General features: G+C 49.8%; 1 protein-coding gene across 3 annotated transcripts in view; it reads left to right on the forward strand.

Annotated features, from left to right (window-relative positions):
* Nucleotides 1–16,273, forward strand: part of actn1 (actinin, alpha 1) — a 54,123-nt gene extending 37,850 nt beyond the window's left edge. The window contains exons 11-22 of one of the 3 annotated variants that reach the window (XM_079752168.1): nt 226–373; nt 1,697–1,847; nt 3,978–4,086; nt 5,020–5,160; nt 6,841–7,023; nt 8,199–8,333; nt 8,806–8,985; nt 9,477–9,623; nt 12,085–12,165; nt 12,860–12,925; nt 13,589–13,747; nt 15,404–16,273. In XM_079752168.1, coding sequence (XP_079608294.1) covers nt 226–373; nt 1,697–1,847; nt 3,978–4,086; nt 5,020–5,160; nt 6,841–7,023; nt 8,199–8,333; nt 8,806–8,985; nt 9,477–9,623; nt 12,085–12,165; nt 12,860–12,925; nt 13,589–13,747; nt 15,404–15,562 — 1,659 coding nt within the window. In that variant the 3' untranslated portion in view covers nt 15,563–16,273. The remainder of the gene's footprint in view (nt 1–225; nt 374–1,696; nt 1,848–3,977; nt 4,087–5,019; nt 5,161–6,840; nt 7,024–8,198; nt 8,334–8,805; nt 8,986–9,476; nt 9,624–12,084; nt 12,166–12,859; nt 12,926–13,588; nt 13,748–15,403) is intronic. The other 2 variants (XM_079752167.1, XM_079752166.1) reach the window with 2 other exon arrangements.
* The last annotated feature ends 159 nt before the right edge of the window (nt 16,274–16,432 follow it).

Raw genomic sequence — 16,432 nt, forward strand, 5'->3', positions numbered from 1 at the left:
GTACCAGGGCTACCCATGGCCTCCGAATGGAAGGTGGTGTCAGTATGTCCGGGGGTTTTATTTATCTTTTTAAAGGGTCCTAGCTCAACTGTATTAGCACTATGCATTAACACTGCCAGGGTTAGGGGTTAGATTCCCTACTCGGCACACCAAGGGCCAGATGGTCTCGTAGTGAGATGTTGCCCCCCCCCCCCCCCCCCCCCCCCCCCCCCCCCCCCCCCACAGGACATCTCCAACGCGTGGGGCGGTCTGGAGGGCGCGGAGAAGGGCTACGAGGAGTGGCTGCTGAACGAGATCCGCCGGCTGGAGAGACTCGACCACCTGGCCGAGAAGTTCCGGCAGAAGGCCGCCATCCACGAGGCCTGGACCCACGGTGCGTGGCCGTCGGAGCAGTGCATGCTGGGTAGCGCCGCGGCGTCGTCGCTGTCGGAGCGCACAGGACCGAATCCGACGGGGAAACTCGTGGGCTGCTTGTGGGCGATTTTGTCAGAGGCGTCTGGTAACCAGTTGTAGCTAAGGCAGTTTGTAACAAGAACCAGTGAAGGTACTTTGTAACTCCTGGTCCTGATCCTCGCTGGAGTTTCTTATCAGGAGAGAGAGAGAGAGGGGAGAGAGAGTGGGGAGAGAGAGAGTGCAAGAAAAAAAGAGAGAGGGAGAGAAAGGGAGATAGAGGGGGGAGGGAAAGAGAGAGAGAGAGAGACACACACCTACATCTATCATTATATATATAACACACATACCCGAACACACACACATACACACACACGGTCACCGAAGGCCCTAACCCTGTCTTCATGCCCGAGGGCCTCTTGTCCGCTCAGCTCCAATCACAGGAACTGAGGATTCATACTGGGAGTTTGTTGGACTTGTTCACCGCTGTGTGTGTAGTGACTCAGCCTGTGAGGACCAATCACAACGGGTCTCCTGACATCCGTACGTTAACAGAAATGAATCACTGCCACTTCCTTTTACTACTATAAAAGGTCCCTGTGTGATTCAACCACAACGGTGCCCTTTGGGATATCTTTATTTTCCTGTGGTTGCCACGGGGCCACAAAGCTCAGTGGACGTCGGTTGATATCGAACAGCTGTTGTTTGAGAAAGCCGTTGGACAGTAGAACTAATGCAGAATTGATCTAGAGTAGAAGACAGTAGAACTAATGCAGAGCTGATCTAGAGTAGAAGACAGTAGAACTAATGCAGAACTGATCTAGAGTAGAAGACAGTAGAACTAATGCAGAACTGATTTAGAGTAGAAGACAGTAGAACCGATGTAGAACTGATCTAGATTAGGAGACAGTAGAACTAATGCAGAACTGATTTAGAGTAGAAGACAGTAGAACTAATGCAGAACTGATCTAGAGTAGAAGACAGTAGAACTAATGCAGAACTGATCTAGAGTAGAAGACAGTAGAACTAATGCAGAACTGATCTAGAGTAGAAGACAGTAGAACCGATGTAGAACTGATCTAGAGTAGAAGACAGTAGAACTAATGCAGAACTGATCTAGAGTAGAAGACAGTAGAACTAATGCAGAACTGATCTAGAGTAGAAGGTAGTAGATCTTATATAGAATAAATCTAGCGTAGAAAACAGGAGAACTAATGTAGAACTGATCCAGAGCAGCACCAGAGCAGAAGACAGTCGTGCCGGCAGCCCTGCAGCGTTTACACTCGCCCTCTGTCGCCCCCTGCAGGTAAGGAGGAGATGCTGCAGTGCCGCGACTACGAGACGGCCTCCCTGTCCGAGATCAAGGCGCTGCTGAAGAAGCACGAGGCCTTCGAGAGCGACCTGGCAGCCCACCAGGACCGCGTGGAGCAGATTGCCGCCATCGCACAGGAGCTGAAGTACGCCCAGATCCACAGGGGGAACCACAGCCACCATTATTTATCCCCTGAGACAGTTGGTTGATTCATTTCAATTCGATTTGATTTGTATAGCCCTTAATCACCATTACAGTCTCAAAGGGCTTAACGGGCCAACTCTTTATGACACCCCCCTGACCCTGGCCCCCCAGAGGGCAAGAAGAACCTCCCTTAATCAGCAAGGAAGGAATCTTGAGGAGAATTGCAGAGTGGGGGATCCCTCCTTCAGAGTGGGGGATCCCCTCCTTCAGAGTGGGGTATCCCTCCTTCCAGGGATGATCAGGAGTTCAGTGGGTGCCATAATTGACATACGTACGTGCGAGCGTGCGTGTCGGTGTGTGTGTGTGTGCACACACACACACACACACACACACACACACACACACACACACATACATACAGGCAAAACATATTAAATTGATGATGGGGTGCTGGTCGGTTTACCGTACATTACAGTGTGACCAACAGACCTGGCAGACCTAGAAGACTGTACAGATTACAGCCGTTCACTGACTGTTCACTGGGATTGAGGATTTAGTCATTTAGCAGACCCTTTTGTCTGAAGAAACTTAGTGGGTTCAGAGACTGGGTCATTAAGGAGCAGGTAGGGGTTAGACACTACAGAGAGAGGTCATTAAGGAGCAGGTAGGGGTTAGACAGTACAGAGGCAGGTCATTAAGAACTAGGTAGGGGTTAGACAATACAGAGACAGGTCATTAAGGAGCAGGTAGGGGTTAGACAGTACAGAGACAGGTCATTAAGGAGCAGGTAGGGGTTAGACAGTACAGAGACAGGTCATTAAGGAGCAGGTAGGGGTTAGACAGTACAGAGACAGGTCCTTAAGGAGCAGGTAGGGGTTGGACAGTACAGAGACAGGTCCTTAAGGAGCAGGTAGGGGTTAGACAGTACAGAGACAGGTCCTTAAGGAGCAGGTAGGGGTTGGACAGTACAGAGACAGGTCCTTAAGGAGCAGGTAGGGGTTAGACAGTACAGAGACAGGTCATTAGGAGCAGGTAGGGGTTAGACAGTACAGAGACAGGTCCTTAAGGAGCAGGTAGGGGTTAGACAGTACAGAGGCAGGTCATTAAGGAGCAGGTAGGGGTTAGACAGTACAGAGACAGGTCATTAGGAGCAGGTAGGGGTTAGACAGTACAGAGACAGGTCATTAAGGAGCAGGTAGGGGTTAGACAGTACAGAGACAGGTCCTTAAAGAGCAGGTAGGGGTTAGACAGTACAGAGACAGGTCATTAGGAGCAGGTAGGGGTTAGACAGTACAGAGACGGGTCATTAAGGAGCAGGTAGGGGTTAGACAGTACAGAGACAGGTAATTAAGGAGCAGGTAGGGGTTAGACAGTACAGAGACGGGTCATTAGGAGCAGGTAGGGGTTAGACAGTACAGAGACAGGTCCTTAAAGAGCAGGTAGGGGTTGGACAGTACAGAGACGGGTCCTTAAGGAGGTTAGGGGGCATCTTGCATCCCTTGGATGCCTAGAGGTTAGAACCCAGAACCTTTCAGCAGTGAGTCCCCCTTTCTGCACGCTCTCTCCTTCCCACATAAGGAGAATGTTTATCCCGAGGTCCCTTTCACATGGCGTACCCTGACAATGTCGTGGTGCATGTCGTTAATAATGGCTCCTTGTTATGACCCAAGCCTTCCGTCCATATGCGGTTGTGTAATCACAGATCTGAGAACAGTCCCCTGCTGTTAATATAATCAACATGTGTGCGACAACGTTTATAGATGTGTCTGGAAAGTAACTGATGCGTTTGAAATGCTAATTCATTTATCTTCCCTGTGTGTGTGTGTGTGTGTGTGTGTGTGTGTGTATTTGTGTGTCTATCTGTGTGTATGATTGTGTGTTTGTGTGTGTGCATGTCTATCTTTGTGTTTGTGAATCTGTGTATGTGTGTATCTGTGTGTATGTGTGTGTAAGCGTGTCAATCTGTGGGTGTGTGTGTGTGTGTGCATGTTTGTGTCTATCTGTTGTGTGCTTGTCTATCTGTGTGTGTGTGTGTGTGTGTGTGTGTGTGTGTGCTTGACTGTGTGTGTGTGTGTGTGTGTGTGTGTGTGTGTGTGTGTGTGTGTGTGTGTGTGTGTGTGTGTGTGTACAGTGAGCTGGACTACTATGACTCTCCCAGTGTGAACGCTCGCTGCCAGCGGATCTGTGACCAGTGGGACGGGCTGGGAGCCATGACCCAGAAACGCAGTGAGGCCCTGCAGGTAAGAGAGAGAGAGAGAGAGCAGAGAGAGAGAGAGAGCGAGAGAGCAGAGAGAGAGAGAGAGAGAGGGAGAGAGGGAGAGAGAGAGGGGGAGGGGGGGGTCTGGTAATCCTCTAAACAAAGGGACTCAATAAGAGTGTGAGTTGATTGGCCCCTGAGAGACGAGGCCTTATAAGAACCTGCATAGCAGGACTGCTTAGACGCTGATCAGCTGTTTACCCTCCACCCAGCTGACCGCTAGTCACTAGTGGATCAAGCGGGTTGGACCAGTGAATGAGGCTGATTGGATTAGTAGTGAATCAAGCTGGTTAGACTAGTCGTGTGTCAAGCTGGTTTGACTAGTAGTGAATACAGCTGGTTAGACTAGTAGTGAATCAAGCTGGTTAGACTAGTAGTGAATCAAGATGGTTTGACTAGTAGTGAATCAAGCTGGTTTTACTGGAAGTGAATCAAGCTGGTTTGACCAGTAGTGAATCAAGCTGGATGAGTAGTGATGAAGGAACTAGTGAGTAACTGTTGAACAGAAATGGTTTGAAGCGGGTTCTAAGCGGGTTCTCCCCGTGTGGGTCTTAAGCTGGTATGAAGCGGGTTCTCCCCGTGTGGGTCTAAAGCTGATATGAAGCGGGTTCTAAGCGGGTTCTCCCCGTGTGGGTCTAAAGCTGATATGAAGCGGGTTCTAAGTGGGTTCTCCCCGTGTGGGTCTAAAGCTAGTATGAAGCAGGTTCTCCCTGTGTGGGTCTAAAGCTGGTATGAAGCGGGTTCTAAGCGGGTTCTCCCTGTGTGGGTCTAAAGCTGATATGAAGCGGGTTCTAAGCGGGTTCTCCCCGTGTGGGTCTAAAGCTGATATGAAGCGGGTTCCAAGCGGGTTCTCCCCGTGTGGGTCTAAAGCTGGTATGAAGCGGGTTCTAAGCGGGTTCTTCCCGTGTGCCGACAGAGAACCGAGAAGCTCTTGGAGACGATCGACCAGCTGTACCTGGAGTTCGCCAAGCGGGCCGCGCCCTTCAACAACTGGATGGAGGGCGCCATGGAGGACCTGCAGGACACCTTCATCGTCCACACCATCGAGGAGATCCAGGTGAGCCCCACCCCCAGGAGTGGTTCCCATACCGATTCCCGCATCGGAACTCCCTCAGGTGAGCTCGTCGCGTGAGCCGGTCATGTGATGGTATCGGATCGCAGCATGGAATCGCCAAGCTCGCCGATACCCGATGCTGCCTTTAAGATCCGGTACCATCACATGAAACATGACGAGTTGGTTTTCCTCACAGGCAGAGAACATCACAAACACGGGCGGTGTTATGCTGCGGTCGTTAGCGGTCGGAGGTGGAAAGTCGGAATGGGAACGCGTCGTCTCTGACCTACGTGTGTTCGAGCTACCGAGTCGGAAAAACGTGGATGCATGGACGCTTAACTATATGAATGCAAATGTATTTTTATAATTATAATGTAAATTATCTAGTTCTGAAAACAAATAAATAACAGAGAACCCTTCAATATGAACTAGTGTTATTAGTAGTTACAATGCTAGAGGCTGTATCCAGGCTAATGGATATGGGAGGAGGGAGGCTGTTGTGATCCGGGTGTCTGACTCACCGCTGAAAGGTTCAGTGTTCGGGACCCAACGTCCTCACTGGGAGATAATGAGAGGCCCTCGCTGCTCATCAATGGCCCATATCTGAATGTTTTTATCCAAACCGTCCTACAGCACTCTAGTGGGGAGTTGTACCCCAAACCCTGGCAGTGTTTATTCCTCGCATTAACAGTTAATCCAGAGACAGAACCACACTATTTCTCCATCGTCGACGTAGCACATCGCTGTAATCGTGTTATTGTGAGGATAAAGTATTCATATTTTTGCTAAGCTGTTGTTACGGTATCACTACCTCCTCGGGCATCGCCTCTGGGGCCAACATAATGAATCAGCGCTAGAACAATCCAATCGCTATTTAACAGATGCAGCGACCTAGCCTTCAACCGCCTCGCTGAAACACTGTAATTACAAAATGGCCTGTAGTCATGTGGTCCACAAACGCTACCAACACGGTGTCGACTGTTTCAGTGAATACACGCTCCTTTCAAGGTCTTTGTTGGTTAAACAAAGTAAATGATATCAATAATATCATTCTTGTTTCTGACGAGTAATGGCGCCACCGCGGTTTCTTTCGAATCCGTCAAGGTTTATGGTCGTGCTCCCATCGAGCGTTTCCACAGCGGCTCGGTCGATGGATTAGAATCCCTCGCCCTCGCTGGCATATTTACATTGACATTTAGGGCGTTTATCAGACGCTTTTATCCAAAGCGACTTACAACGGTTCATGCACACATTCACACACCGACGGCGTGTGAAGTGCATTGCTCAGGGACACCTCGACGCTCAGCTAGGAGAAGCCGGGGATCGAACTAGCAACCCTCCGGTTACTAGCCACACTGCTCTACCTAGGGCTGTGAGTTTAATCATCGCGATTTAGTTTTTCTAAAATAATCGAGTTGAAACGATTTATACATTTATTTTTATGACGTACATTTTTTATTCATTAATTGTCTAGAAATTGCAACAGAACCGCTCGATACATATTTGTACATTATTTTCGATCTGAACATTTCCTACTTGAACATTTTGTGGGGGTTTTTTTAAGAGGAAATTTCTCAGTTACAAAGTGTTTTTTTGGCGAGAAATGCTGAGATAAGCCAACCCCGTGTTTGCCTGGGGGACATGGTCTGACTCTGACGTTGCGCTTTTACTTTGAAATGGCAGGGCCTGAGCACCGCCCACGAGCAGTTCAAGGCCACGCTGCCCGAGGCAGACAAGGAGCGACAGGCCATCCTGGGCATCCACAACGAGATCGCCAAGATCGTGCAGACCTACCACGTCAACATAGCCGGTAGCAACCCCTACACCGCCATCGACCCCCAGGAGGTCAACGCCAAGTGGGACAAGGTGAGCGCCCAAACACGGGAGACCGCCGGTGCGGAGGTTGTAGGTGATGCAGTCGCTACGACGACGAGAGGACGGGGAGAGATAACTCCGTCAGGGTGGAGCACTTTGGGGAAGGGAGAGAAGGAGGGAGAAAGAATTAATCGATTTGATCGCGATTTCAATTTTTGGGTCAAACAATCTCCAAACTAAAATAACCGAGTAGAAGCTATATAGTTCATTTTTTATTGTTGACGTTTTATAGAAATTGCTGGATTCATATTTCTACATTACTTTCGCATATTCACATTTTGGGTATTTTTTTAAGCAGGAAATTTCAGTTCTCAGTTACAAAGTGTTTTTTTGAGAGAAACGCTGAAATAATGAATCATGTTATCAAACTCTGAAAAAAAATCGGGTGGAATAATCATGATTTCAACATTGACCAAAACAATCGTGATTATGATTTTTCCCCTAATCACGCCCTCCTCCTCCTCCTCCTCCTCCTCCCCCCTCCTCCCTCCTCCTCCGTCTCCTCCTCCACCCTCCTCCTTCTCCCCCCTCCACACTCCTCCCCCCCCCGCCTTCCTCCACCCTCCTCCTCCTCCTCCCCTGTCCTCCTCCTCCTCCCCCCTCCTCCCTCCACCACCCTCCACCCTCCTCCTCCTCCTCCTCCTCCTCCCCCCTCCTCCCTCCACCCTCCTCCTCCCTCGTCCTCCTCCTCCCTCCTCCTCCCCCGTCCTCCACCACCCTCCACCCTCCTCCTCCCTCGTCCTCCTCCTCCACCCTCCTCCTCCACCCTCCCCCTTCCTCCTCCTCCACCCTCCTCCCCCGTCCTCCTCCTCCTCCTCCCTCCACCACCCTCCTCCTCCCACCTCCTCCCCCCTCCTCCCTCCACCCTCTTCCTCCTCCCCCCTCCTCCTCCTCCTCCTCCTCCACCCTCCTTCTCCCTCCACCACCCTCCTCCTCCTCCCCCCTCCTCCCCCGTCCTCCTCCTCCCTCCACCACCCTCCTCCTCCTCCCCCCTCCTCCCCCCTCCTCCCTCCACCCTCTTCCTCCTCCCCCGTCCTCCTCCTCCCCCCTCCTCCTCCTCCTCCTCCTCCACCCTCCTTCTCCCTCCTCCTCCCTCCAACACCCTTCTCCTCCCCCCTCCTCCCCTGTCCTCCTCCTCCTCCTCCTCCTCCTCCTCCGCCCTGCAGGTGAGGCAGTTGGTGCCTCAGAGGGACCAGGCCCTGATCGAGGAGCACGCGCGGCAGCAGAACAACGAGAGGCTGCGCCGGCAGTTCGCTAACCAAGCTAACGTCATCGGGCCCTGGATCCAGACCAAGATGGAGGTCAGTCCCGGCCCGGGGGGGGGGGGGGCGCTGGCGAGCGACCCGGGTCGTAAAAACAAAGTTATAGTTTTATAGACGGAGGATTCTGTGTTTTGCAAGCTGGTGAAAATGATCTCATGAATACATTAAAATATTGAACTGATTCAGTAGTACTGGAGAACAATGGCTCATAAATAAGCATGAGGCTAAAGCTAACTTCGGTGAGCTCTGGGGGAATCGATCGCCCTCGTCTTAAAGCTCAGTCCGGTCCCATCATTAGTTACACTCAAGGAAATAGGACGAAGAGAACTGAAACCGACTGAAACGGATTGAAACACCCCTCCAAGAGATAGTCGTGTTGTCTTTTCCCCTTATTGCCCCCTAGGTCAGAAACAAACGTGATATTGATTCCTCTATTTGTCAGGCACATATTTTGTAATTGACAATAAAGCTGAATTGACTTTTTTCTTCTTCTGCGACGGCTCTTCTGCAGGAGATCGGCCGCATCTCCATTGAGATGCACGGCACCCTGGAGGACCAGCTCACCCACCTGCGGCAGTACGAGAAGAACATCGTCAACTACAAGCCCAAGATCGACCAGTTGGAGGGAGACCACCAGCTCATCCAGGAGGCCCTCATCTTCGACAACAAGCACACCAACTACACCATGGAGGTAGGGCCGCTGAGAACCTCCCAGCATGCACTAGGAACCTCCCAGCATGCACTAGGAACCTCCCAGCATGCAGCGTCCTGCTGGTTTGGGTTTGGTTCCACTTTAATGCTGCCTTTACTTGCTGCTGGGGCTCCTTTATTCCCTGTCTGGGATCAGTGAAGTCCTCACTTATCTTATCTTTTTAAACATTTTTACTTTCACTTTCACTTTGTAAGTGAAACTGAAACTACAGGCTGAATTGATGACCTAATGTCTTGTTGATGGGGGGGGGGGGGTCTGAGATCACAGTGTTTAGCATTTTTGAGGCTGAGCTGCCCCTCAACTGACCTCTGTTATTCCATGAAGCCACATCCTCCATGTTAGAAAAAACGAAAAACCATGATTCACCTCCTGCCCTCACCTCCTCTGGGTGCACTCGTCTCCATTTCCCCTTCCTTCCTGTTGAATCCTCCCTAAACCTCCTGTCTGCCCCCCCACCCTCCTCACTGCAGCACATCCGCGTGGGCTGGGAGCAACTGCTGACCACCATCGCCCGCACCATCAACGAGATCGAGAACCAGATCCTGACCCGCGACGCCAAGGGCATCAGCCAGGAGCAGATGAACGAGTTCCGCGCCTCCTTCAACCACTTCGACCGGGTCAGTGCTGGCGAGTGGCGCCGCAGATAGACGGCGAGGACGCCATACCGCCGCGCGTGCTCGCCGTCGTACGCTAGCGTCAGATTCACACGTGTGAAGGCTTAGTAATGGTCGGGCGTTGACGCAACGCAATGACCATGCAGTCGCTTCAATGCAGTCGTGGTTCTGCGTCGGGTTTACGTCGGGTTTACGTTAGCGGACCAATCACAGCCCTTGCTGTTTCGTCGCCTCGATGCAAGGTTACACTTTTTGGGAGACGCACGTCAGGCCCTTGCGGTGAACGCAAGGAGGGTCCGCAAGGACGTAATGGGTCCGTAAACCCTCTTGCGTTGCGTCGACGTGGAACCATAACCAAGCCTTAACACGCCGACGTACAAACGTACGAAGCGCGCGTCACGGTGATGCATTCGTGGCGGATGAGATTACGAACCTAGAATAAAAAAGGATCAAACCTTCATAAAATGATCTCACCATAGCAACCAACCACAGGCAACCAAGCCAGCTACTCAAAACACCCTAAAAAACGCCCTAACAACCACCGAGAACAACCTAGAAACAAAGCCCTTGGTTTAATCAACCCTGTGTTTGGTGTTTTATTTGCGGTCGGAGGTTAGAGTTGCACAGAGTTGAGAGAGTATTGCGGGCGTGGGACAGCTGCTGAATCCCAGATACAAAGAGCAGAGCTGGGCTGATTAACCCCTTTGGAACACGAAGCCAGTCTGAACCGGGCCGTGGTTCTGATGGCGAGGGCGAGGGTTTGAATCCGGTCGGGTCCGGCCGGTGACAAGAATGTGTTTCTAACGTATTTAGACTCGGACATCGGCAAAGCACCGAGGCTGAGGTGAGACCGCGACCCTGTGATGTTGTCTTGTTTCTGCAGTGTTACTAAAAAAACAACACACACACGTCCTTAACCCTGTAACACAACAACTAAACGACAAGTGTGGACTGTTTGCTGTGGCCACTGCATCGTGTGAAAACCGGGCTAGGCTGGCAGCTAGGTCCCACTAGCCTAGCCTTCGACCGAGCCTTAACTGAGGCTGAGTTTAAGGCTAGGCTAGCAGCTAGGTCCCACTAGCCTAGCCTTCGACCGAGCCTTAACTGAGGCTGGGTTTAAGGCTAGGCTAGCAGCTAGGTCCCACTATCCTAGCCTTCGACCGAGCCTTAACTGAGGCTGAGTTTAAGGCTAGGCTAGCAGCTAGGTCCCCCTAGCCTAGCCTTAGACCCAGCCTTAACTGAGGCTGTTTAAAGACAACCAAATGTCTGACCATTGATGGTCGTAACCACTGTGTTAGATGCTCCTATAAACTATTGTACCTGGCTTGTCCTGATGTGAACCTCACACACACGGAGACACACATACGCTGAGGCCAGTGTTTATATTCTGGGACAGTGTGTCAGGGAACAGATCCAATTAAGGATGGATCTTGCATCTCTGGTGTACACTATTACATCATGCATTCTTCCTGCGCTCCTATTGGTCATCAACATCGGCTGCTGGCGGATGGTTGCCAGGGCAACCACGCAGGTGGATAGTTGCCAGGGTAACCCCTCAGGTGGTCCGGAGCTCGTCTGTCAGTCGTACGTTGGACCGTGTCTGGTGTAAATGTCCTCGTATGACTTAAGCTGTATTTCTATATTGGTCAAAGACGGTCATATTTACATTGGTTAAAAACAGTAGTTAGTCGCGTACATTTTGGAAATTCAAAAGTTTAAAGGTCCCATATTGTACCACCAGGTGTGAGTGTGATTAGCCGTTACAAACCGTTTTTGAAAATCTGCCTCTTCTGACATTTCCACTTGTGATGTCAGAAGAGGCAGATTTTCAAACGGCTTGTCACAGCTAATCACACTCACACCTGGTGGTCAAATGTGTCACCTTTAAGTGTAGTTCAGAAAAAGCAACGACTTTGTTGCTCATCTAGTTTTAAAACGTCATACCCGTCGCTGACATTGATCAAAGCGCGAGCCCTGTGTCGATGTATCTCACCGTACTGCATACTGACCCAATGTACCGCCAAGCACACGTAACCCAGCTCACACGCGTGTAACACACCCGTTGAGTCGTGCCTGCCACACACACACACACACACACACACGCGAGCGCATGTGCGTGTGCGTCACGGAATGCCCCTTGCTCCTGCCACGGTCCTAACGAAAACTGCACTTGTGTTCTCTGTTTTCTGTCCCTGGTGCATGTCGCCCCCCCCACCAACCCTCACCCTCTCACCCTCTCACCCCCCTCACCTTTGGGCATGAAACACCCCCTCCCCCACCCATCCTGTGTGTATGTGTCTCTGTGTGCGTTTGTGTGTGTGTGTGTCTCGGCGTGTGCTGCATGGCCTGTGGCCCCCCCCCCTCCCTCCTTCAACCACACTGCGCTCCCCCCCGTGGCGGCTGACCTGCCTGCCTGGCCGACCCCCCCCCCCCATCCCACGTCGCTGCGCGTGACCCACCCCAGGACCACTCAGGCACGCTGGGGGCCGAAGAGTTCAAGGCCTGCCTGATCAGCCTGGGCTTCGATATCGCCAACGATTCACAGGTACCCGGCCCCGCCCGGCCCCTGAGGGCCCCGAGGTTTAACATGCCCTGTTTTCTCTTCTGTTCTACCCCCCCCCCCCCCCTCTCCCCGGCCCCTGGTCTCCACTTCCTCCTTATCCTTCACACCTCGACCTCTTTGTTTTCTTTCTCTTCTTCTCTTCCAAATCCGATTCTTTGGGTCGTGCTCGAATCCGTGCTCTGTCGTCCTTGGTCTTTGAAAAATGTGGTTTCCTACTTTTGGTATTCTGCCCCCCCCCCCCACTCTTTCTCTCTCCATTTTTGTCACTCTCATCTCTCTCTCCTTCCCTCTCTTCGTCTCTCTCCATCTCTCTCCTCTCTTCATCTCTATCATTCTCTATGTCTTTCTACATCTCTCCCCCTCCCTCTCTCTCCATCTGTCACTCTTATTTCGCTCTTTTTTTCTCTCTCCATCTCTCTCCTCTCTTCATCTCTATCGTTCTCCATGTCTTCGTCTCTCTCTCTCCATCTCGCCCTCCCTCTCTCCCCGTCCCTGCCTATTTCCCTCCCTCCCTCCCTCTTGTTCCATATATTCCCATCTCTCTATCTCTTTTTCCTTCTTTCACTACTTCTCCTTCTTGCTCTCTCTCTCTCTCTCCTGCATGTCTCTCCCTTCGTCTCCCTCTCTTCCTTCCTCCACCCCTGGTTGGTCTCTTGACCTTGGGGTGACCTTGTAGAAGAGAACAGGGATGATGGATGCTGAGGACTACAAAACCTGCCTCATCTCCATGGGTTACAGCCTGGTAAACAGCATCAGTACCGCCTCTCTCTCACTCTCACCACACACTGACACAGTCACAGTTGGAGACACATCACACACACACACTCACACACACACATCAGACAAACACACATCATACAGACGGAGACACATCACACCCACACACACACAAACACAAACACTCTCAGACACACAAACACGTCTGCTCAGGAAGGAGGAGGATGTGTATGTGCTATACTGTCATGAACAGGTAATAGTATAACAGTATAGCAGGTAATAGTATTATAAGATATTTGATCAAATAGTAGTAAAAGACATTGAATGTTTTGACGTTTTGATGTTTTTAAAATACAAGAGATCACAAAAAGCTTTTAGGAGCAAAACATTAGTCATATCTATGATATTAATTAATACATCGGTGATGTTGATATTATGTTATCGCATTGTGTTGACTATAACCACAAAGAATGGAGAAATCACAAAAAACGTTACCTTGCTAATAATGATAATAATAATAATAATAATAATAATAATAATAATAATAATAATAATAACAAATTCCATTTATATAGCACCTTTCAAACTCAAGGGTGCTTTACAATATGGGCAGGAACAATGAGACCTTATCTCCACGGCGTCCTCATCTCCATGGCGACCCCCCCCCCCCCCTCTCTCTCTCCGGCAGGGAGAGGCGGAGTTCTCGCGCATCATGAGCATCGTGGACCCCAACAGGATGGGCGTTGTCACCTTCCAGGCCTTCATCGACTTCATGTCCCGCGAGACGGCCGACACGGACACAGCCGACCAGGTCATGGCCTCCTTCAAGGTCCTGGCCGGGGACAAGGTAGCCAATCACAGCGCTTGCTGGGCGGGGCTGTGCAGACAGGGGGCGTGGCGCCGTCTGCTGGGGAGATGGCACCCCCTGGAGGCCGGAGGGCGGCTGTCTTATAAACACGCTAGTTAGCCGTTTCTGATTGGCGCCGAGTGGGTGTCGTTCTGTTCTCTGACTGGCTAAACCAGGGTTTGTTTTGTTCTCTGATTGGCTAAACATGGGGATGGTTTGTTTTCTGATTCTTAATTGGCTGCAGCTTTTCTTGGCGCCAAATTGCATCCAATCAGAAATGAGAACCGCCTCAGAGTTTCATTTCCATCAGTTTCAACTTTTGGATTTTTTGTAGTACTTCACTGTACTCCTTCTTTGGGTATACTACTGCTCTATAATGTGCTACTATATGCTCTATAATAAATGTTATACTGCATAAGGCGGTATTACATTAGAGTAAAAAATGTACCCTACTGAATACTGCACTAGTACCACATACTAAACTTCATAATGTAGCGTTATATAGTAGTTTTTGACTAAGACTACTCTAGTGGTCACTACTGTACTACTGCTATATCCTGTACTACTAATCAATACTGACCTGTGTAAGGTTATAGTACAATAGAGAGTCTCTACTGTACTAATACTCTATAATGAACTGTATCAGGTTATAGTACAATAGAGAGTCTCTACTGTACTAATACTCTATAATGAACTGTGTAAGGTTATAGTACAATAGAGAGTCTCTACTGTACTAATACTCTATACTGACCTGTGTAAGGTTATAGTACAATAGAGTCTCTACTGTACTAATACTCTATACTGACCTGTGTAAGGTTGTAGTACAATAGAGAGTCTCTACTGTACTAATACTCTATACTGACCTGTGTAAGGTTGTAGTACAATAGAGTCTCTACTGTACTAATACTCTATACTGACCTGTGTAAGGTTATAGTACAATAGAGAGTCTCTACTGTACTAATACTCTATACTGACCTGTGTAAGGTTATAGTACAATAGAGAGTCTCTACTGTACTAATACTCTATACTGACCTGTGTAAGGTTATAGTACAATGGAGAGTCTCTACTGTACTAATACTCTATACTGACCTGTGTAAGGTTAAAGTACAATAGAGAGTCTCTACTGTACTAATACTCTATACTGACCTGTGTAAGGTTATAGTACAATAGAGAGTCTCTACTGTACTAATACTCTATACTGACCTGTGTAAGGTTACAGTACAATAGAGAGTCTCTACTGTACTAATACTCTATACTGACCTGTGTAAGGTTATAGTACAATAGAGAGTCTCTACTGTACTAATACTCTATACTGACCTGTGTAAGGTTAAAGTACAATAGAGAGTCTCTACTGTACTAATACTCTATACTGACCTGTGTAAGGTTAAAGTACAATAGAGTCTCTACTGTACTAATACTCTATACTGACCTGTGTAAGGTTATAGTACGATAGTCTCTACTGTACTAATACTCTATACTGACCTGTGTAAGGTTAAAGTACAATAGAGAGTCTCTACTGTACCAATACTCTATACTGACCTGTGTAAGGTTATAGTACGATAGAGAGTCTCTACTGTACTAATACTCTATACTGACCTGTGTAAGGTTATAGTACAATAGAGGGTACTTCCTCCCTAACCTGTCCTCCCCCCTCAGAGCTACATCCTGGCGGACGAGCTGCGGCGGGAGCTGCCCCCGGACCAGGCCGAGTACTGCATCGCCCGCATGGCCCCGTACACGGGGCCCGACGGGGCCCCCGGGGCCCTGGACTACATGTCCTTCTCCACCGCGCTGTACGGCGAGAGCGACCTCTGAGGGGCCCAGGGGGGGGGACACGCGTCCGGGACGCAGGGTCTTCGTCGTCGCACGCCGCCGCCGTCGTCGTCGCCGCCATCATCATCATCGTCATCATCGACATCCTCCCTCCTCCGCCCCCCTTCGACTGTCCCGCTCGCCGCGTGTCCAATCACAGCATTGCATCGCACCACCCCCCCCCCCCCCCTTCTCCTCTTCCTCTCCCCCTTCTCCTATCCTCCCCCCCCCCCCCCCCCCCCCTCCAAGCTTGTTTTGTACACCTTTGGCCTTATCTTGTTGTCATATCCCTTCATGGCCTGTGTCCTCCTCCCTCTTCCTCCTCCCTCTTCCTCCTCCTCCCTCCCTCCCTCTCTGACGCCCCCACCTCCTCACACTCCTCCCTCACGCTCTGAGTCTGTTGTTTAGTGCTTTTCACCAGAGAGAGGAAGGAGGGAGAGAGAGCTAGGGAGAGAGAGCTAGGGAGAGGGAGAGAGAGAGAGAGGGAGAGAGAGAGAGATAGAGAGAGAGAGAGAGAGAGAGAGAGAGAGGGAGAGAGAGGGAAATGTTTGTTGCTGTTTTTATTTACTTGTTTCTTGTCATTGTTTTTCTTCAACAAAAAAAAAAGAATAAAGTTGACATATTTTATTATACAGAACAAAAAAAGGTATTTTTCTTCACCTGATTGAAAATAATGGAGATGGAAATTGTAATAAAGTAATGAAATAAAAATAAGTGACGGTTTTCTCTTCATGTTGTCGCTGGGAGTGCACAAATAAGGACTACAGGTAAAATAGCAAAATAAATTACATATAATACAAGAGAGAGTTATTTATAGACAAAGGAATATATAACATTTATTATTGCTGCAAACTGATAGCTGTACAAAGGATA

This window comes from Pollachius pollachius, assembly GCF_949987615.1.
Source record: "Pollachius pollachius genome assembly, chromosome: 15".
NCBI lineage: Eukaryota > Metazoa > Chordata > Actinopteri > Gadiformes > Gadidae > Pollachius > Pollachius pollachius.